At 44.0% G+C, this 21,750-nt stretch overlaps 1 protein-coding gene across 1 annotated transcript; it reads right to left on the reverse strand.

The window, feature by feature from the left end:
- Positions 1-2,752: 2,752 nt before the first annotated feature.
- kcnj13 (potassium inwardly rectifying channel subfamily J member 13) lies at positions 2,753-20,689 on the reverse strand. Its single transcript, XM_069722505.1, has 3 exons — positions 20,468-20,689; positions 9,442-9,983; positions 2,753-3,651 (listed from the first exon to the last, which is right to left on the reverse strand). The coding sequence occupies exons 2-3, from the start codon at positions 9,956-9,958 to the stop codon at positions 3,077-3,079; spliced, it is 1,092 nt and encodes a 363-aa protein (XP_069578606.1). The 5' UTR covers positions 9,959-9,983; positions 20,468-20,689; the 3' UTR covers positions 2,753-3,076.
- Between the last annotated feature and the right edge of the window lie 1,061 nt (positions 20,690-21,750).

Below are 21,750 nucleotides of genomic sequence, written 5' to 3' on the forward strand. Positions count from 1 at the left end.
ATGTCTGCAGGGATTCAGAACCAGACTTCTCCAGGTTTTAATGGGAACCTGATTATGATCATAACTGAGATACTTACATAGAGACACGCTGATGACTGGAGTTAAAGTGGAACTGAAACTGAAAGTCATAACTGAACCACTTATTTTCAAACATAGCTTGATCATACTCTATCCAATGACAAAGCCCAACAAAGATCAGGAAATATAAAATTCACTTTTACTAAATTTAAAAGAAATCTGGTTTATTACAATTTGGGTTTTATTTGTATAGTTCTCGTCATGTATCAGGTATGATGCATTGTCGAGTCGTTCCTGACATCACAGAATGCAACACAGAAATTACACTGCTCCAAAAAATAAAGGGACCACTTACCAAACAACTCAATGTAACTCCAATCAATCCCACTTGTGTGAAATCAAGCTGTCCAGTTCGGATCAACACTGATTGAGGATCAGTTTCACCTGCTGTTGTACAAATGGAACAAACAGGTGGAAATGAGGCAATTATCAAGACAACCCTATAAAGGAACGGTTCTGCAGGTGGTGACCACAGACCGTTTCTCTGTCCTCGTCCTTTCTGGATGATCGTTGGTCCCTTTTGCATTTTGCCAGTGTCCTCACCACTAGAGGGAGCATGAGGTGTCTCCAACCCACAGAAGTTGTTCAGGTAGTGCAGCTCATCCAGGATGGCAAATCAATGTACACTGTGGCAAGAAGGTTTGCTGTGTCTGTCAGCACAGTGTCAAGAGGACGGAGGAGATACCGGGAGACGGGCCGGTCCACCAGGAGACGTGGAGGGGGCCGTAGGAGGACAACAACCCGGCAGCGGGACCGCTATCTGCTCCTTTGTGCAAGGAGGAGCAGGAGGAGCGCTGCCAGAGCCCTACAAAATGACCTCCAGCAGGCCACTAATGTGCATGTTTCTGCTCAAACTGTCAGAAACAGACTCCATGAGGACGGTACGAGGGCCCGACGTCCACAAGTGGGGTCTGTGCTCACAGCCCGACACCGTGCGGGGCGACCGGACTTTACCGGAGAACACCGAGATCGGCAGCTTCTCCGTCGGCGCCCTGCGGTCTTCACGGACGAGAGCAGGTTCCCACTGAGCACATGTGACAGACGTGACGGAGTCTGGAGACGCCGTGGAGAACGTTCTGCTGCCTGCAACATCCTCCAGCGGGACCGGTTCGGCGGCGGGTCAGCGACGGTCTGGGGAGGCGTTTCTTCGGAGGGCAGCGCAGCCCTCCGTGTGCTAGCCAGAAGTACCCTGACTGCCATTAGGTCCTGGGATGAGATCCTCAGACCCGTTGAAGACCATCTGCTGGTGCAGCGGGTCCTGGGTTCTTCTGATGCAGGACAATGCTCGGCCTCATGTGGCTGGAGTGTGTCAGCGGTTCCTCCACGATGAAGGCGTCGACGCTCCGGACCGGCCCGCCCGTCCCCCAGACCCGAATCCAATCCGGCACATCCGGGACATCATGTCTCATTCCGTCCGCCGACGCCACGTCCACCGCAGACTGTCCGGGAGTGGACCGATGCTTTGATCCAGGTCTGGGAGGAGATCCCTCAGGAGAACATCCGTGGTCTCATCAGGAGCATGCCCAGGTGTTGTAGGGAGTGATACAGGCACGTGGAGGACACACACACTACTGAGACTCATTTGGACTTGTCTTCAGGAATCTCCACAGAAGTTGGATCAGCCTGTGATCTGATCTTTCCACTTTTATTTGGAGTATGATTCTGCATCCAGACCTCCATGGATAATGATTCTGATTTCCATTGATCATTCTGATGTTATTTTGTTCTCAACACATTCCACTATGAAATGAATCAAGATTTGAACTGGAATATTTCATTCATTGAGATCTGGGATGTTGTTTAAGTGCTCCCTTTATTTTTTGAGCAGTGTATTAAGTATTTATTTAACAGTCCCTCCAGGATTGTTGCGATCAGAAATGGTTGATTTAGTAATTTCCAGACTTTTAAGTGAATATTTTGTGTAAAATGGTGAGAATTAGAAAAAATTGCAAGTGGAGAAAGAAAAATGTACCCAATAAAGGCATAAATATGTGATCACTTCCTTTGATAATAAAGCTACTGCACATCATAATAGAATAATCATATAGACTCCAAGGACTACATCAGCCTTTCAAAATAAGAGCTTAGATGCTGTTTAATTCATGTTCATTCAACACATAGACCTGCTGGATGAAACAAACAAAGAGACGTCTCTGACAACTGGACGTGTGGAGAAAACTCATTTAACATCCAGTAATATGGAATCACTTCCTTTGATCACAAACATTTAATCACATCATTTTAATGTGAAGAACATATTTCCCACAAACCCCGTCACTTCCTGTTTCTCCTCTTGTTCCTGTTCCTCCGGTGAACAGAGTTTTATTTGGAGATGAAAACAGGAGCAGAGACTTTCTGGTTGAAATGAGGAGTTATTGTTGCTAATGAAGAGAGTTTTGTTTAAAAAGATTTACTTTATGTTTTAATACTTTCAGCTCAGATTCTGATGATAAAAATTTTTGTAGAAAAATTGCATGAATTGTAAAACATTTGCAAGCTCCCGCAAATATTGTTTTAAACATTTCGTTTCCTCTTTTTAAAATAAGTTGATACGTGTAACACCGAGGTTTGTGTCCGACCTGTCGGATCATCTGACTACTGGTGTGTAATGCTGGATGTGTTTCCAGGACTGTGAGTCTTGGTCTAACAACTCCAGTATTAATTTGGTGCATATGTTATCCTGGTAAAACTGTTGGCCAGAACAATAGAAAAAAACAAAGGAACAACTTGTAATGAACAGTATCTGCCTACAGCACCCTCTACTGGTTAGCTGTTCCAACCAACACGACTGGCAGTAGTGATGGGCTCCTCCGGTCGCACTGAGAACTCCCAGTGAGTGGATAGACGAGCTGAGGGAGCCCACAGCAGCATCTATGTGACGTACATTTGGATTTTAAATGTTTAAACATACGTTCAGATTTACCAGATTAAATCAAATACCTCCTGCCTGCTTTGTTACCCTGGCCATCATCAGGAACTTCCCTCCGCTTCAGCCGTCTTACTCCATCCTGTCGCTGCCATCCCCGTTGATCTGCACCACACAGTCCTTGTTCAAAGGCTCCTTTGAGTGAGCAGTTTCGAAGTGATGGCCGCTCACCATGTACCTCCCCCGAGCATCCAGCCCTAGGGCCGGAACAAAGCGGCGGTCAAACTGGATTTCTTGGCGCAGATATGAGGTCCTCTTCTGGCAGGAGTCTCCAGTTCCCTCCTGTAAGGCTGACAGGAATACCACCAGCTCAAAGTGGGTGGAGGTGCCCTCACACAGGGCGGGGTACAGAGGGCTCTGCTGGTCCAATGGGTGGTAAAATGTCAGCGGGAAAATGAAGAAGGGGCACGGCTGCTGGCCCAAATGGTCCAGGTGGAAGTCCAGCGAGGTCTGGTGCAGAGCTTGACCTTCGTGCTCCTCATAGAGCACGGCACTCACCTTTACATCCACCAGAGGGCGCTGCAGCAGGTTGGTGGCTCGCAGCATGAGGCACGTCTGGCCCTGATGCTGCCCCACCACCGCCTGAGGGCTGAACTGGATGGCTCCTGCTCGCTTCTGGGGACGTGCAATCTTGGCTAAAAATGCACCTGAAGGTTAAAACAATGAGACTTCAATATAACAACATGGTGAGATGTTTGGACATCGTTACTGCAGTAAATCACAGCCGTTCCTGACATCAGCAGCCAAGGTAAAACTGCAAAATGTTCGTAAAGCACAAGATGAAGGGACACCAAATTAATAACATTAAAACACGATAATTCATAGTTCAGTTTAATGATATGGTTCCATGATGAAGGAGCACATGTGAGAGGTTGAGAAGGGAAACATCTCTCTGGTGTCATACACAACTGAAGCCTGGCACATGGTGAGAGGTGAAAGGCCAAAGGTTGAGAACCACTGTTTTAATATTTAGCAATGTATTTTATGAGAATATCACATGTTTAATAAAAATATTAAACTGTAAAGTAACTAACTGTCAGAGAAATGCAGCGCAGTGGAAAGTACAATATAACTACATCTGTTGCTTTAAGTGGCCCAATCTTTTAAGAGGTTTACTTTTTCTTGCAATACTGAGCATCACCAGCAGATGTCACATTTTGTCTGCATTACAAGCTTTGAAACTATTTTGCGTGTAACTGCTTCACAGTGCTTCATAGACCTTTGTTTCCAGATTACTGTTAGAAGATCAAGGCTACAAACAAACTGTAATGCAGCAGGTCTCCATCCACGCAGTGTTGGAGGAGGACATGAACGGATGTTTTGGAGATCACTGGTTTAGGTAAGGAGCAGATTGGTTAAACATCACTGAAGATGACTGACAGGGGTTTGCTTTAAGTTTGATGGATACGTAAACTCAAGTTACTGGAGAATTGGATGCATCATCAAGAGAGTTATTAATAAAAGGTGTGAATCCAAAACAGACCATATTTTTTAAGATGAGCAGAGAAAAAAAAAAGGTTTTGACCGATATGGTATTTTCTTTGGGCTCCAGCTCGGCTCCTGTTGTGTAATTATACAACCAATAGCTCCGCCCTAGGGATCTGATTGGTCGACTGAACATTATGAACAAATCATCATAACATCACATCCTGCCCATCACTACAAATATCCCTCCACCTCCTCAATGGGAAAATAGAATTAGAACTGAGTTTCATATAATATGTAATATAATGTAGTTTCTACTTGTTATATTTCTATTAAATGACCCATTTGGTGAAGTCGGGTCTCTTTTGGTCCTTTTTGGTCGCTCCGAGCACCCGTACCGTAACACCACGGATAGTCACGCACTTACAGTCCTAGTGGAGGATAGCTGGACCGGTTTGGTTTGAACACATGACACGGAGCTAAAATGTTAAAAACACATGAGAACATGGATATCTTTGTTCATCGGATATCTTTGTTCATCGGATATCTTTGTTCACCAGATATCTTTGTTCATCGGATATCTTTGTTCATCACATATCTTTGTTCATCACATATCTTTGTTCATCACATATCTTTGTTTCTCAGATATCTTTGTTCATCATATATCTTTGTTCATCCGATATTTTTGTTCATTAGATATCTTAGTTCCAACCAGACTGAGCTAGCTGAGCAGTTTAGGTGGTTGCTAAGGGTCGGACTACTTCCTGCAGTAGCAAACATTGCGTACGTTACATAAGAGTTTACTGACGAGACTGATTGTTTTCCAGTTGTTAGTCATACCCCATGTGTTGCCATGGAAATTAAAGTTATATATTTTGGGAGTGAATTGTCCCACAATATGAACACATTTAGATTACTATTATTTAGGTTGGTAACTTGTTGTATAATCTCTATATGACACTGGAGGGTGTGTTAACGTTGTTATTGACAGTGATGCGGTCCAGACCGAGGCGCTTGCAGCTGTGTCCTCGGTAGTGTTGGTGTAGTGTGGAGCGTTGTGTCCTCGGTAGTGATGGTGTAGTGAGAGCGTGGTGTCCTCTGTAGTGTTGGTGTAGTTTGGAGCGTGGTATCCTCTGTAGTGTTGGTGTAGTGAGAGCGTGGTGTCCTCTGTAGTGATGGTGTAGTGAGAGCGTGGTGTCCTCTGTAGTGTTGGTGTAGTGTGGAGTGTGGTGTCCTCGGTACTGATGGTGTAGTGTGGAGCGTTGTGTCCTCTGTAGTGTTGGTGTAGTGAGAGTGTTGTGTCCTCGGTAGTGCTGGTGTAGTGTGGAGCGTTGTGTCCTCGGTAGTGATGGTGTAGTGAGAGCGTGGTGTCCTCTGTAGTGTTGGTGTAGTTTGGAGCGTGGTGTCCTCTGTAGTGTTGGTGTAGTGAGAGCGTGGTGTCCTCTGTAGTGATGGTGTAGTGAGAGCGTGGTGTCCTCTGTAGTGTTGGTGTAGTGTGGAGTGTGGTGTCCTCTGTAGTGTTGGTGTAGTGTGGAGCGTTGTGTCCTCGGTAGTGATGGTGTAGTGTGGAGCGTTGTGTCCTCGGTAGTGTTGGTATAGTGAGAGCGTGGTGTCCTCTGTAATGTTGGTGTAGTGTGGAGCGTTGTGTCCTCTGTAGTGTTGGTGTAGTGTGGAGCGGTGTGTCCTCGGTAGTGATGGTGTAGTGAGAGTGTGGTGTCCTCTGTAGTGTTGGTGTAGTGTGGAGTGTTGTGTCCTCTGTAGTGTTGGTGTAGTGTGGAGCGTTGTGTCCTCGGTAGTGATGGTGTAGTGAGAGTTTGGTGTCCTCTGTAGTGTTGGTGTAGTGTGGAGCGTTGTGTCCTCGGTAGTGATGGTGTAGTGAGAGTGTGGTGTCCTCTGTAGTGTTGGTGTAGTGTGGAGCGTTATGTCCTCGGTAGTGTTGGTGTAGTGTGGAGCGTTATGTCCTCGGAAGTGTTGGTGTAGTGAGAGCATTGTGTCCTCGGTAGTGATGGTGTAGTGTGGAGCGTTATGTCCTCGGTAGTGATGGTGTAGTGTGGAGCGTTGTGCCCTCGGTAGTGTTGGTGTAGTGTGGAGCGTTGTGTCCTCGGTAGTGATGGTGTAATGTGGAGCGTTGTGTCCTCGGTAGTGATGGTGTAGTGAGAGCGTGGTGCCCTCGGTAGTGTTGGTGTAGTGTGGAGCGTTGTGTCCTCGGTAGTGATGGTGTAGTGAGAGGGTTGTGTCCTCGGTAGTGATGGTGTAGTGAGAGCGTTGTGTCCTCTGTAGTGTTGGTGTAGTGTGGTGTCCTCGGTACTGATGGTGTAGTGTGGAGCGTTGTGTCCTCTGTAGTGTTGGTGTACTGAGAGTGTTGTGTCCTCGGTAGTGCTGGTGTAGTGAGAGGGTTGTGTCCTCGGTAGTGATGGTGTAGTGAGAGCGTTGTGTCCTCGGTAGTGATGGTGTAGTGTGGAGCGTTGTGTCCTCGGTAGTGATGGTGTAGTGTGGAGCGTTGTGTCCTCGGTAGTGATGGTGTAGTGAGAGCGTTGTGTCCTCGGTAGTGATGGTGTAGTGTGGAGCGTTGTGTCCTCGGTAGTGATGGTGTAGTGTGGAGCGTTGTGTCCTCGGTAGTGATGGTGTAGTGAGAGCGTTGTGTCCTCGGTAGTGATGGTGTAGTGTGGAGCGTTGTGTCCTCGGTAGTGATGGTGTAGTGAGAGCGTTGTGTCCTCGGTAGTGATGGTGTAGTGAGAGCGTTGTGTCCTCGGTAGTGATGGTGTAGTGAGAGCGTTGTGTCCTCGGTAGTGATGGTGGAGTGAGAGCGTTGTGTCCTCGGTAGTGATGGTGTAGTGAGAGCGTTGTGCCCTCGGTAGTGTTGGTGTAGTGAGAGCGTTGTGTCCTCGGTACTGATGGTGTAGTGAGAGTGTGGTGTCCTCTGTAGTGTTGGTGTAGTGTGGAGTGTTGTGTCCTCGGTACTGATGGTGTAGTGAGAGTGTGGTGTCCTCTGTAGTGTTGGTGTAGTGTGGAGTGTTGTGTCCTCTGTAGTGTTGGTGTAGTGTGGAGCGTTGTGTCCTCGGTAGTGATGGTGTAGTGAGAGTGTGGTGTCCTCTGTAGTGTTGGTGTAGTGTGGAGCGTTATGTCCTTGGTAGTGTTGGTGTAGTGTGGAGCATTGTGTCCTCTGTAGTGTTGGTGTAGTGTGGAGAGTTATGTCCTCGGAAGTGATGGCGTAGTGTGGAGCGTTGTGTCCTCGGTAGTGATGGTGTAGTGAGAGCGTTGTGTCCTCGGTAGTGATGGTGTAGTGAGAGCGTCGTGTCCTCGGTAGTGATGGTGTAGTGTGGAGCGTCGTGTCCTCGGTAGTGATGGTGTAGTGTGGAGCGTCGTGTCCTCGGTAGTGATGGTGTAGTGAGAGCGTCGTGTCCTCGGTAGTGATGGTGTAGTGAGAGCGTCGTGTCCTCGGTAGTGATGGTGTAGTGAGGAGCGTTGTGTCCTCGGTAGTGATGGTGTAGTGAGAGCGTTGTGTCCTCGGTAGTGATGGTGTAGTGTGGAGCGTTGTGTCCTCGGTAGTGATGGTGTAGTGAGAGTGTGGTGTCCTCTGTAGTGTTGGTGTAGTGTGGAGCGTTATGTCCTCGGTAGTGTTGGTGTAGTGTGGAGCGTTGTGTCCTCTGTAGTGTTGGTGTAGTGTGGAGCGTTATGTCCTCGGAAGTGTTGGTGTAGTGAGAGCGTCGTGTCCTCGGTAGTGATGGTGTAGTGTGGAGCGTTATGTCCTCGGTAGTGATGGTGTAGTGTGGAGCGTTGTGTCCTCGGTAGTGATGGTGTAGTGAGAGCGTTGTGTCCTCGGTAGTGATGGTGTAGTGAGAGCGTTGTGTCCTCGGTAGTGATGGTGTAGTGAGAGCGTCGTGTCCTCGGTAGTGATGGTGTAGTGTGGAGCGTTGTGTCCTCGGTAGTGATGGTGTAGTGTGGAGCGCTGTGTCCTCGGTAGTGATGGTGTAGTGAGAGCGTTGTGTCCTCGGTAGTGATGGTGTAGTGAGAGCTTTGTGTCCTCGGTAGTGATGGTGTAGTGAGAGCGTTGTGTCCTCGGTAGTGATGGTGTAGTGAGAGCGTTGTGTCCTCTGTAGTGATGGTGTAGTGAGAGCGTTGTGTCCTCGGTAGTGATGGTGTAGTGAGAGCGTCGTGTCCTCGGTAGTGATGGTGTAGTGTGGAGCGTCGTGTCCTCGGTAGTGATGGTGTAGTGTGGAGCGTCGTGTCCTCGGTAGTGATGGTGTAGTGAGAGCGTCGTGTCCTCGGTAGTGATGGTGTAGTGAGAGCGTCGTGTCCTCGGTAGTGATGGTGTAGTGAGGAGCGTTGTGTCCTCGGTAGTGATGGTGTAGTGAGAGCGTTGTGTCCTCGGTAGTGATGGTGTAGTGTGGAGCGTTGTGTCCTCGGTAGTGATGGTGTAGTGAGAGTGTGGTGTCCTCTGTAGTGTTGGTGTAGTGTGGAGCGTTATGTCCTCGGTAGTGTTGGTGTAGTGTGGAGCGTTGTGTCCTCTGTAGTGTTGGTGTAGTGTGGAGCGTTATGTCCTCGGAAGTGTTGGTGTAGTGAGAGCGTCGTGTCCTCGGTAGTGATGGTGTAGTGTGGAGCGTTATGTCCTCGGTAGTGATGGTGTAGTGTGGAGCGTTGTGTCCTCGGTAGTGATGGTGTAGTGAGAGCGTTGTGTCCTCGGTAGTGATGGTGTAGTGAGAGCGTTGTGTCCTCGGTAGTGATGGTGTAGTGAGAGCGTCGTGTCCTCGGTAGTGATGGTGTAGTGTGGAGCGTTGTGTCCTCGGTAGTGATGGTGTAGTGTGGAGCGCTGTGTCCTCGGTAGTGATGGTGTAGTGAGAGCGTTGTGTCCTCGGTAGTGATGGTGTAGTGAGAGCTTTGTGTCCTCGGTAGTGATGGTGTAGTGAGAGCGTTGTGTCCTCGGTAGTGATGGTGTAGTGAGAGCGTTGTGTCCTCTGTAGTGATGGTGTAGTGAGAGCGTTGTGTCCTCGATAGTGATGGTGTAGTTGTACCTGTGATGAAGGCCTCCAGCATCAGCCCCAGCAGCATCTGCACAGCCAGCAGTGCGATGGCACTCGGACAGTCTCCGCTGGGGAACATGGTGCCATAGCCGATAGTCAGCTGCGTCTCCAAGGAGAAGGAGAAGGCAGCGGTGAAGCTCGTGATGTGTTTCACACAGACCACGTGCCCCTGCGGGGGGGCGTCGTGATCCTGCACAGCCAGGTCTCCGTTGAGATGGGCCAGCAAGTACCACAGGCAGGCAAACACCAACCAGTGGGCGAGGAAGGAGGCGCAGAAGGCCATTAGGACCCACCTCCAGCGCAGACCCACCAACAGTCCCCACAGGTCCTGCGCTGCCAGCAGCCAGGCCCGGCCCGGGGCCCGGCGCCACGAGCCTGAGGTGCACAGGGGGGGACGGAGCGCACAGTGTCCATCTTTGGTGACCAGGCGCTGGCGAGGTGGAGAGGACAGCAGGGGAGAGCAGGATGTCTTCCCACCCAGCACGCAGCTGTTGGACTTGGTTGTCATGATTGCAGGGGAAGTGAAGGTGATCCTGAAATGAAAAGATAAAAGACAGCCGAGCATGTTACTACAGTGCCAATGGCCGGTGGAGGGCCAGGACAGGTAGGGGCCAGGACCATGGTCACATGTTCTTCCTGATGAGTCACTCCTCTTGTGTTTACTATCCTGTGACATCTTGTGAGTCATCTAACACCCGTCTTTAGAATAGAAACACAGATGAGGGAGCCTCGTTAGCTCGGTAGCCTGCACAGTTTATTTCATGGATATTTGGGACTCTGGTTCATTAGTTCCCCACAGAGGAGATAGCGTTGTCCCTTCTGCTGCTTCCTGCTGCCACCATGCGCCTGCTGCTGGCTGGTTGGAGTAAAATCGATTGTTATGAACTGCTGAATGGATGTTAAAGGACGTTTTGCAATAATCTAGTTTTAATTCTGTCCAGAAATGTAATTTAAAAACTTTGGTTCCTGAGTATGGCATCACTGATGACATTCATATCAGCTTCCTTTGTACTTTAGCTCGCATGCTAACAGGCTAAACTAAATATAAACATTGTAAACCTGCTGAACATCAGTTTCGCTTTAGCACTGCGAGCATGTTAGCATATTGCTCTACAGAAGGTTTGGAATTATTTAGTTTCTTAAAGATGCAGTCCAGCAGTTCATTTCACTAAACAAGTCCTGAGTATGACAAATATCCATCTTTTCATGTGATTCTGGGTAAAAATGTGGGACTGTTCCTTTAAATCCCATATTATGTCTACAGCTTCACTCTAATTCATGCAGAACTTAGGTATGTGCAGCAGATATATGTGGAGGCAGTCGGGACAGGCAGACAGCTAGAGTCCTGTCCTCTCCAGAGTTTCTATTTCTATGTCAATATTGTTGCCAGGAGATTAGAGCAGGTCCCAGCTGGGACTCTGTCTGAAGAACACAGCGACATGCAGAGTAGGAATGCGTCTTCATCTGCAGGGAGCTTTAAACTGACTGCACTGCACTCATCCTGCTCACCAATTACAGCATACAGCACATTCCCACCTTCTCATACATTTTCTGTGAACGTCGTCAACATGACAACAAAATAATTACAACATTTTTAAAAGATGTCACGACTTGTAGAAACACAATATGAAAAAAGTGAATCAATGACGACAAAACACTTCAAAAAACCTTTAGTCGGAAGTGAAGTAATCAACATGTGACCACATTATATGTTTGTTTATGAAGACGTGAGTGACATCAGCAGCGGTGACGGCAGACTGTAGGGAGTGTGTGGACTGAACGTGCAGCTGAATGGGGATCACATTAATCTTCCTAAGGCCGAGAAACAGCAGGCTGATTACACTCAGCAAGGTGGTCACATGAGAGCCACATGCTGACTGAGCTTCATCTCTCAGTCAGCTCGGTCACTGGATCACCCAGAACACAAGTACATGAAAACAGGCTAGAATGTCACAACTGATCTGATGTCTGTGTTCAGTGGAGAGTCAGGATGTGGATCACCTGAGCGACTCTGTCCACAGTTCAAAAATACAACTACAAACACGTCTGCTGGTTAACATGTTGGTTTAATCTGTGTTTCAATACGAATATAAAATCTTTTTGGAGAAAGTGATGCATCATCCCACCTTCTCTGTTATGCATCTCCAGTGTGTGGTGGTAGGGCTGGTTTCAACTGAGTCTCAGTGCAGACACAATTCAATTATATTTATATAGCGCCAAATCACAACACAGGTTATTTCATGGTACTGAACACATTAAAGTCCTTACAGCACCATTATGCAGAGGGACCCAACATTTCAACTATTCCGACGTAAGCTGGGAAAGAAAACTCCCCTTTAAGGGAGAAAAAGCAAAGGAAGGAAAAACTCTTTTAACAGGAAGAAACCTCAAACACGAAGAAAGAAAGAATACCTTTTAACAGAAAGAAACCTCCAACAGAAGCAATGACAAACTTTTCTAACAGGAAGAAACATCCAACAGAAGGAAGGAAAAACTACTTTTTTAACGGAAGAAACCACCATCAGAAGGAAGGAAAAACAACCTTTTAACAGAAGAAACCCCCAACAGAATCAAGGAAAAACTCTCATTTAACTGGAAGAAACCTCCGAATTAAGGAAGGACAACTTTTAACAGAAGAAACCTCCAAGAGAATCAAGGAAAAACTTGTTTTTACAGGAAGAAACCTACAACAGAAGCAGTGATGAACTTTTCTAACAGGAAGAAACCTCCAACAGAAGGAAGGAATAACTCTTAACAGGAAGAAACTTCCAACAGAATTGAGGAAAAACTGTCTTTTAACAGAAGAAACCTACAACAGAAGGAAAACAAAGCTCTTAACAGAAGAAACCTCCACCAGTAGGAAAAACGACCTTTCAAAAAGAAGATACCTCCAACAGAAGGAAGGGAAAACAACCTTTTAACAGAATAAACCTCCAACTGAAGGAAAAACTACCTTTTAAACAGAAGATCCCTTCAACAGAAAGAACAACTACCTTTTAACAGGAAGAAACTTCCAACAGAAGCAATGAAAAACTAGCTTTTCACAGGAAGAAACCTCCAACAGGAGCAATGACGAACTTTTCGAACAGGAAGAAACCTCCAAAAGAAGTAAGGGAAAACAACCTTTTAACAGAAGAAACCTCCAACGGAAAAAATGATCTTTTAACAGAAGAAACCTCTAAACGAAGTAAGGAAAACCAAGCTTTTAACAGAAGAAACCTCCAACTGAAGGAAAACCTACCTTTTAAACAGAAGATCCCTCCAACAGAAGGAACAACTACCTTTTGACAAGAAGAAACTTCCAACAGAAGCAATGAAAAACTACATTTTAACAGGAAGAAACTTCCAAAAGAGGAAAGGAAAAAAAACTCTTTTAACAGGAAGAAACCTCCAACAGAAGCAATGACAAACTTTTCTAACAGGAAGAAACCTCCAAAAGAAGGAAGGAAAAACTCTCTTTCAGCAGGATGAAACCTCAAACACAAAGTAAGGAAAAACTCTCATTTAACTGGAAGAAACCTCCGAATTAAGGAAGGACAACTTTTAACAGAAGAAACCTCCAAGAGAATCAAGGAAAAACTTGTTTTTACAGGAAGAAACCTACAACAGAAGCAGTGATGAACTTTTCTAACAGGAAGAAACCTCCAACAGAAGGAAGGGAAAACAACCTTTTAACAGAAGAAACCTCCAATGGAAAAAAAAACAACCTTCTAACAGAAGAAACCTCCAACAGAATCAAGGAAACACTGTCTTTTAACAGAAGAAACCTCCAACAGAAGGAAAACAAAGCTCTTAACAGAAGAAACCTCCACCAGTACGAAAAACGACCTTTCAAAAAGAAGATACCTCCAACAGAAGGAACAACTACCTTTTAACAGGAAGCAACTTCCAACAAAGGGAAGGAAAAACTCTCTTAACAGGAATAGACCTCCAACAGAAGCAATGACGAACTTTTCTAACGGGAAGAAACCTCCAAAAGAAGGAAGGAAAAGCTCTCTTTCAGCAGGATGAAACCTCAAACAGAAGACATGAAAAACTCTTTTAGAAGGAAGAAACCTCCAACAGAAGCAATGACGAACTTTTCTGACAGGAAGAAACCTCCAAAAGACGAAAGGGAAAACAACCTTTTGAAAGAAGAAACCTCCAATGGAAAAAAAAAACAACTTTTAACTGGAAAAAACCTCCAACAGAAGCAAGGAAAAACTGTCTTTTAACAGAAGGAACCTCAAACAGAAGGAAAACCAAGCTCTTAACAGAAGAAACCTCCAACAGAATCAAGGAAAAACTGTCTTTTAACAGGAAGAAACCTACAACAGAAGCAGTGACGAACTTTTCTAACAGGAAGAAACCTCCAACAGAAGGAAGGGAAAACAACCTTTTAACAGAAGAAACCTCCAATGGAAAAAAAACCCCCCTCTTAATAGAAGAAACCTCCAACTGTCGGAAAAACTACCTTTTAAAAAGAAGATACCTCCAACAGTAGGAACAACTACCTTTTAACAGGAAGAAACTTCCAACAAAGGAAAGGAAAAACTCTTTTAACAGGAAGAAACCTCCAACAGAAGCAATGACAAACTTTTCGAACAGGAAGAAACCTCCAACAGAAGTGAGGAAAAACAACCTCTTAACTGAAGAAACTTTCAACATAAGGAAGGAAAAAGTACTTTTTAACGGAAGAAATCGCCAACAGAAGGAAGGAAAAACAACCTGTTAACAGAAGAAACCTCCAACAGAACCAAGGAAAAACTGTCTTTTAAAAGGAAGAAACCTACAACAGAAGCAGTGATGAACTTTTCTAACAGGAAGAAACCTCCAAAAGAAGGAAAACCAAGCTCTTAACAGAAGAAACCTACAGCTGAAGGAAAAACTACCTTTTAAAAAGAAGATACCTCCAACAGAAGGAACAACTACCTTTTAACAAGAAGAAACTTCCAACAGAGGGAAGGAAAAACTCTTTTAAGAGGAAGAAACCTCCAACAAAAGTAAGGAAAACCAAGCTCTTAACAGAAGAAACCTCCAGCTGAAGGAAAAACGATCTTTTAAACAGAAGATACCTACAACAGAAAGAACAACTACCTTTTAACAGGAATAAACTTCCAACAAAGGAAAGGAAAAACTCTTTTAACAGGAAGAAACCTCCAACAGAAGCAATGACGAACTTTTCGAACGGGAAGAAACCTCCAACAGAAATAAGGAAAAACAACCTTTTAACTGAAGAAACCGCCATCAGAAGGAAGGAAAAACAACCTTTTAACAGAAGAAACCTCAAACAGAAGTAAGGAAAAAAAAACTTTTAACGGAAGAAACCACCATCAGAAGGAAAGAAAAACAACCTTTTAACAGCAAGAAACCTCCAAAGGAAGCAGTGACGAACTTTTCTAACAGGAAGAAACCTCCAAAAAAAGGAAGGGAAAACACCCTTTTAACAGAAGAAACCTCCAACAGAAGGAAAACCAAGCTCTTAACAGAAGAAACCTCCAGCTGAAGGAAAAACTACCTTTTAAAAAGAAGATGCCTCCAGCAGAAGAACCAACGACCTTTTAACAGGAAGAAATTTCCAACAGAGGGAAGGAAAAACTCTTTGAAGAGGAAGAAACCTCCAACAAAAGTAAGGAAAAAAACCCTCTTTTAACAGGAAGAAACCTCCAACAAAAGGAAGGAAAAACTCTCTTTCAGCAGGATGAAACCTCAAACACGAACAAAGAAAAAATACCTTTTAAAAGAAAGAAACCTCCAACAGAAGACATGAAAAACTCTTTTAACAGGAAGAAACCTCCAACAGAAGCAATGACGGGCTTTTCGAACAGGAAGAAACCTCCAACAGAAGCAAGGAAAAACTCTTAACAGGAAGAAACTTCCATCAGAAGGAAGGAAAAGAAACCTTTTAACAAAAGAAACCTCCAACAGAGTTGCGGAAAAACGGTCTTTTAACAGTAAGAAACCTACAACAGAAGCAGTGACGAACTTTTCTAACGGGAAGAAACCGCCAACAGAAGGAAGGAAAAACTCTCTTTCAGCAGGATGAAACCTCAAACACGAACAAAGAAAAAATACCTTTTAGAAGAAAGAAACCTCCAACAGAAGACATGAAAAACTCTTTTAACAGGAAGAAACCTCCAACAGAAGCAATGACGAACTTTTCGAACAGGAAGAAACCTCCAACAGAAATAAGGAAAAACAACCTTTTAACTGAAGAAGCCTCCAACAGAATCAAGGAAAAACTGTCTTTTAGCAGGAAGAAACCTTAAACACGACGAAAGAAAAAATACCTATTAAAAGAAAGAAACCTCCAACAGATGACATGAAAAACTCTTTTAACAGGAAGAAACCTCCAACAGAAGCAATGACGAACTTTTCGAACAGGAAGAAACCTCCAACAGAAGCAAGGAAAAACTCTTAACAGGAAGAAACCTTAAAAACGACAAAATAAAAAATACCTTTTAACAGAAGAAACCTCCAACAGAGTCAAGGAAAAACTGTCTTTTAACAGGAAGAAACCTACAACAGAAGCAGTGACAAACTTTTGTAACATGAAGAAACCTCCAAAAGAAGGAAGGGAAAACAACCTTTTAACAGAAGAAACCTCCAAAAGAAGGAAAACCAAGCTCTTAACAGAAGAAACCTCCAACTGAAGGAAAAACTACCTTTTAAAAAGAAGATACCTACAACTGCAGGAAAAACGACCTTTTAAACAGAAGATACCTCCAACAGAAGGAACAACTAACTTTTAACAGGAAGAAACTTCCAAAAGAAGTAATGAAAAACTACATTTTAACAGGAAGAAACTTCCAACACAGGGAAGGGAAAACTCTTTTAACAGGAAGAAACCTCCAACAGAAGTAAGGAAAACCAAGCTCTTAGAAGAAACCTCAAACTGAAGGAAAAACTACCTTTTAAAAAGAAGATACCTACAACTGCAGGAACAACTAACTTTTAACAGGAAGAAAACTCCAAAAGAAGCAATGACAAACTTTTCTAACAGGAAGAAACCTCCAACAGAAGTAAGGAAAAACAACCTTTCAACAGAAGAAACCTCCAAAAGGAGCAAAGAAAAACGACTTTTTAACAGAAGAATCCGCCATTAGAAGGAAGGACGACCAACCTTTTAACAGAAGAAACGTCCAACAGAATCAAGGAAAAACTGTCTTTTAACAGGAAGAAACCTAAAACAGAAGCAGTGACGAACTTTTGTAACAGGAAGAAACCTACAAAAGAAGGAAGGAAAAACTCTCTTTTAACAGGAAGAAACATCCAAAAGAAGCAATGACAAACTTTTCTAAGGGGAAGAAACCTCCAACAGAAGGAAAGAAAAAATACTTTTTAACAGAAAGAAACCTCCAACAGAAGCAATGACAAACTTTTCTTACATGAAGAAACCTCCAAAAGAAGGAAGGAAAAAAAACATTTAAAAGAAGAAACCTCCAACAGCAAAAAAAAGTTTTAACTGGAAAAAACCTTCAACAGAAGCAAGGAAAAACTCAATTTTAATGTGAAAAAAAACCCTCCAACAGAAGGAAGGAAAAAATACCTTTTAACAGAAGAAACCTCCAACAGGAGCAATGAACAACTACCTTTTAAAAGGAAGAAACTTCCAACTGAAGGAACAACTAACTTTTAACAGAAGAAACCTCCAACAGAAGCAATGAAAAACTACCTTTTAACTGGACAAAACTTCTAACAGAGGGAAGGAAATACTCTCTTTTAACAGGAAAAAACCTCCAACAGAAGCAATGACGAAATTTTCTAACGGGAAGAAACCTCCAACAGAAGGAAGGAAAAACTCTCTTTCAGCAGGACAAAACCTCAAACACGGAGAAAGAAAAAAATACCTTTTAAAAGAAAGAAACCTCCAACATAAGTAAGGAAAACCAAGCTCTTAACAGAAGAAACCTCCAACAGAAGGAAAAAAATTACCTTTTAACAGAAGAAACCTCCAACAGAGGCAATGCAAAACTACCTTTTAACAGAAGAAACCTCCAACAGATGCAACGAAAAGCTACCTTTTAACAGGAAGAAACCTCCCAAATAAGGAAGCAAAAACTCTCTTTTAACAGGAAAAAACCTCCAACAGAAACAGTGACAAACTTTTATATCAGGAAGAAACCTCCAAGAGAAAGAAGGAAAAACTCTCTTTCAGCAAGAAGAAACCTCAAACACAAAGAAAGAACAAATACCTTTTAACAGGATGGAACCTCCAACTGAAGGAAGAAAAAACTGTATTTTAACAGGAAGAAACCTCCAACAAAAGGATGGAAAAACTCGCTCTCAACAGGAAGAATTCTCCAACAGAAGAAAGGAAACAGAATAACCCTCCAACAGAATGAAGGAAAAACTCTCTTTTAACCAGAAGAAACCTCGAACGCAAGGAAGGAAAAAATTTTAACAGAAGAAACCTCCAACAGAAGGAAGGAAAAAGTCTTTTAACAGAATAACTCTCCAACAGAAGGAAGGACAAACTTTCTTTCAGCAGGATGAAACCTCAAACACAAAGAAAGAAAAAAAGTACCTTTTAACAGAAAGAAACCTCCAACAGAAGCAATGAAAAACTTTTCTAACAGGAAGAAACCTCCAACAGAAGGAAGAAAAAACAATCTTTTAACAGGAAGAAACCTCCAACAGAACCAGGCTCAGAAGTGGGGGGTTCGACCGGTTGAATGAGGGCTACAAGGATACCAACCAGACCTCATAAAGCTGCACACACTCACTCTAACTTGCAGTAAAAGATAAAATGCTGTACTATTTTACACACTGAGCTTTACAGATGTTTGGAGATGTACTCTTTCAGTTCGGATTTGTTTCTCTGGCTGCAGGCTTAATGCTAAGCTAAGCTAACCACGTCCAGCTCCGAAACACAGACTCGACATGGATGAGCTGTTTCTCGTCACACTAGAGGAAAATGAAATAAACATGTTGTACTATTCCTGGAACCAAAACATGTTGGGTTTCTGGCGATCACTTTGGATGTAAAGTACATATTTAGCTGGTTTCGTAAAGAATAAGCAAGTTAACATATATCATACCGATGGAAAATCAACCAACTTATTGTCTTGGAGAGATTTTAATTGGCAAAGTCTGGTCAGGTGATTTAAAACACCTGAACAGGAGTCACTTCATGTATTCTTGGAATGTTTAGGGATTATGGTCTGTCCACCCTCCATAGAGAACCAGTTGCAATGGTTCATCCTACTGAGCGTAGACCTCGGGTTGATTTTAATCAATCAGCTCACGCGGTAACCGTCCAACACTCTGCCAGCGCTACAGCGACCGACCGTGTCCACCAAAGGCTTTTTAATGAACAACAGCAGCATGATGAGCTGACGAGCTGATGAGCGTTTACATTGAGACTTGTGCTCGTCACTGTCACCAGCCGTCCAATCACAGTGAAGGAGGTGGCGGGACAAACACGGTGAACCACCGACACTGGTCTATGATTGGTCTGCCCTTCAGAGCGGCTGTGCTAACGCTAATACGAACCGAGTTCCCAGACTGTATTCACTGAGCGACGGTCGGTGCGGACAGACTACAGATTTACAGTTCTTGGAAAATAATTGGAGAAAAGTCTGAAGAATTAAGACTGACTTCTGTTTTCAGGTGTTTTCCAGTTCTGATGTAACACTAAGATAAATACTGCTGAGGAGGCATTCCTCTAGCAGAAATACATCTGTTCACACTGTACTGAGTGAGACATCATTGCTGCCTGGTTTATGCTCACCACATTTCCTTCCAGTTTAGGAGGTGTTGTAAGCAGAGGTCATGAGCAGGAGGCGGGGCTTGATGTTCCACAGTCACTGTTCCACTAGTAGTTAGCATACGGCTACCAAAACACTGACCAGGGAAAGAGGCTAGTTTTGGTTAAATATTAAAAAGGTCATTGTTGATTTTTTTTCCCCCCACTATTTAACTAAGACAACCATCTTTACCTAATCAGTGACACAGTGTTAGAGGCTAACACATGAAACATTTTGCAAAAGAAGAACAATGTATTTATATGACTTATATTGATGCACTTTAAATCCAACTTTTAGGATTATTGCAATTTCACATATGTTAGATCAAACTCTTAATTCTCTTGATGATTTTTAGTAGATTCAGATGTGTCGGTGATTAAACCTGTAAAAACAGATGCAATCATGCTCTATTTTTACAGAAGAGCTGCTTCCTGTCCTATTTTTGTACACATACATCATGAAGTGTGTGAATTCTGCAGCTTAAATAATGTGACTGTGTGAGTTCAGTGAGTTTCTGATGACCTTTCAGTTCATATTTTCCATTAAATTCATTGATGATTACACTCAGAGAGGAGTACATTAACTGTCCTGTGTATAACTGGTGGTCACGTGAGGTTCCATGCTCCTTTATGTTTATGTGTTCAATCTCACATATCCATTTTTGTGAAACTTAACAGCGACGGACTGAGAATACTTCTTCAGTTTTGACTCCATGACATAAACTCGAGGTACGGAGATTTTATAACATATGCAGTGCAATCAAAATATAGTCGTTTCCTCCCACTGAGTTGTTTCAATGTATGATGGTGCAAACAACAGTGTGTAGCTGCTCTGAGGAGCGTGGACTCCCTGAGGCGGCTGAAACATTTAGACTCTGCTGTGATCATCTCTTCGTAATGACAGTTTTGCGTGACAGAACCTTGTCAGCCATTTTCTGTCTCTAACCGATCTCTGCTCACGTAAATGTGAAGAAAAGGAAATTCGTGGAAATGTGTAGGCAGCTTGGAGGGGAGCTCAGGGGTTTATGTAACGTTCAGTCGGCAGCTGTTTACTTCACACAATGATAATAATCATCTGTAACACTGAAGTGAACACATCTGCTGTCCCGTCAGGACGGGTCAGATGTCCTCACGGCTCACAGCTCTAACACCTCTGGATTGAAGAGATTATTTCAGTTGAGGATAAACAGGAAACTTGTCAAAGCCTATAAAGTTCTCACAATTCATGTCATCCTGTTTTGTAATTGTCCTGCTGTCACCGCTCGGCCTGCATCAGCTGTTTGCACTCACCTACGGTCGCAGTCAGGGCTGAACAGCGGCCCTCTGACCTTTTCACCTGGGAGCTGGTCTGAGGTCTGGAGCAGGAGAAAGGGGCCGAGGCTAATGGAGAGAGGGCCACTAGTTCCTTTAAAATCCCCGAGGAGTCCCGAGCAGAAGATGAGAAAGCGTCACCCGGAGAGGTTTCCTCGGTGTGGAGCTGGACTGAGCTCTCTGCTCCTTCGATCTGCAGCCTCCAGCTCCACGGCGAGAATGATTCAATTGGTCACATTACTCTGCATGGAGCCTATTAGTGTTCCCGGAAGACAGAAGACAGAGAGAGGGGGGTTGGGGGTGGGAGGGAGAAAACAACACCTTGTCACAGTTCATTCAGAGCTGCTTGTTGCTGGTTGGTTTCCTGCAGCTGCTCAGCCAGACGTTGAGTTTTCTGTTCACCTGCATCCTAACGGGTTCTTCTTCTTTATATATTATTATATTTGATCTGCCACATCATATAATAATAACACAATACTGATAATGGAGGTGTCCTCAGTCTGGTGTTTAATGTCTTTGGATGCATCTCTTCTGGAATTTGAAACTAACGTCTTTGAGTTGCAACAATATGATTGTGCAGATTTCCTTTTCACAGCGACATCGTTGATGTGCAGCTGACTGAACGTTGTGACGTCACGGAGAAGTCAGCATAGTTACCGTGTTAACCACTGAGTGCTGCTGTGCTGTGGACAGAGTGGAGCCATATGACTGAATGGACTGAATGGCAGCTCTGTTCTTTGACCCTCCAGCAGCAGGACAGCAGTGAGTCCGTCTGTCCGTCCGACCACAGCAGGACTGACGGGAAGTCCTCCGTGGATCATTTTCTTTAGTTTATGCTTCTAGTTTTGGTTACGATTCATATCATTATGAACAGCACTGGCTTCTGTTCTTTCATTCCTTATGATGAATTCATTAAATTGTGTTTTTACATTTATTTTGGACAGTTATATTAACCTCCAACCTTTGAATACAACCTGCAGGAGTGACTCGTGATATTTTTTGGTCTGTTTGGTTGGATGTAGGCAAGAGTTGGAACAGCAGACATTTGGACTTGTAACAAAGGGAACGCTACTGAAATTAATGTGGGCTCACTTCCATTAAGTTTTAGAGCTACCTGGAAAAGGAGGAGTCGTTTAGGCAAGAAACCGACCTTGCATTTGGAATCACATACTGCCTGCGTTCCACTATCCATAGTAACGTACTATCTAGTACGCCAGAAACAGATTTAGTATGTCCCAGTACGTAGCATGTTAAACATAGGA

Source organism: Brachyistius frenatus, unplaced genomic scaffold, assembly GCF_029030835.1.
Source record: "Brachyistius frenatus isolate BFR_SWC_R1_liver_20210118 unplaced genomic scaffold, ASM2903083v1 Contig_294, whole genome shotgun sequence".
NCBI lineage: Eukaryota > Metazoa > Chordata > Actinopteri > Embiotocidae > Brachyistius > Brachyistius frenatus.

Coding starts and splice junctions, on each gene's coding strand:
- kcnj13 (XM_069722505.1), bottom strand. CDS start 9,958: ATGACAACCAAGTCCAACAGCTGCGTGCTGGGTGGGAAGACATCCTGC. Junction 3,652..9,441: donor GCTGGAGGCCTTCATCACAG/GTACAACTACAC, acceptor TTTAACCTTCAG/GTGCATTTTTAGCCAAGATT.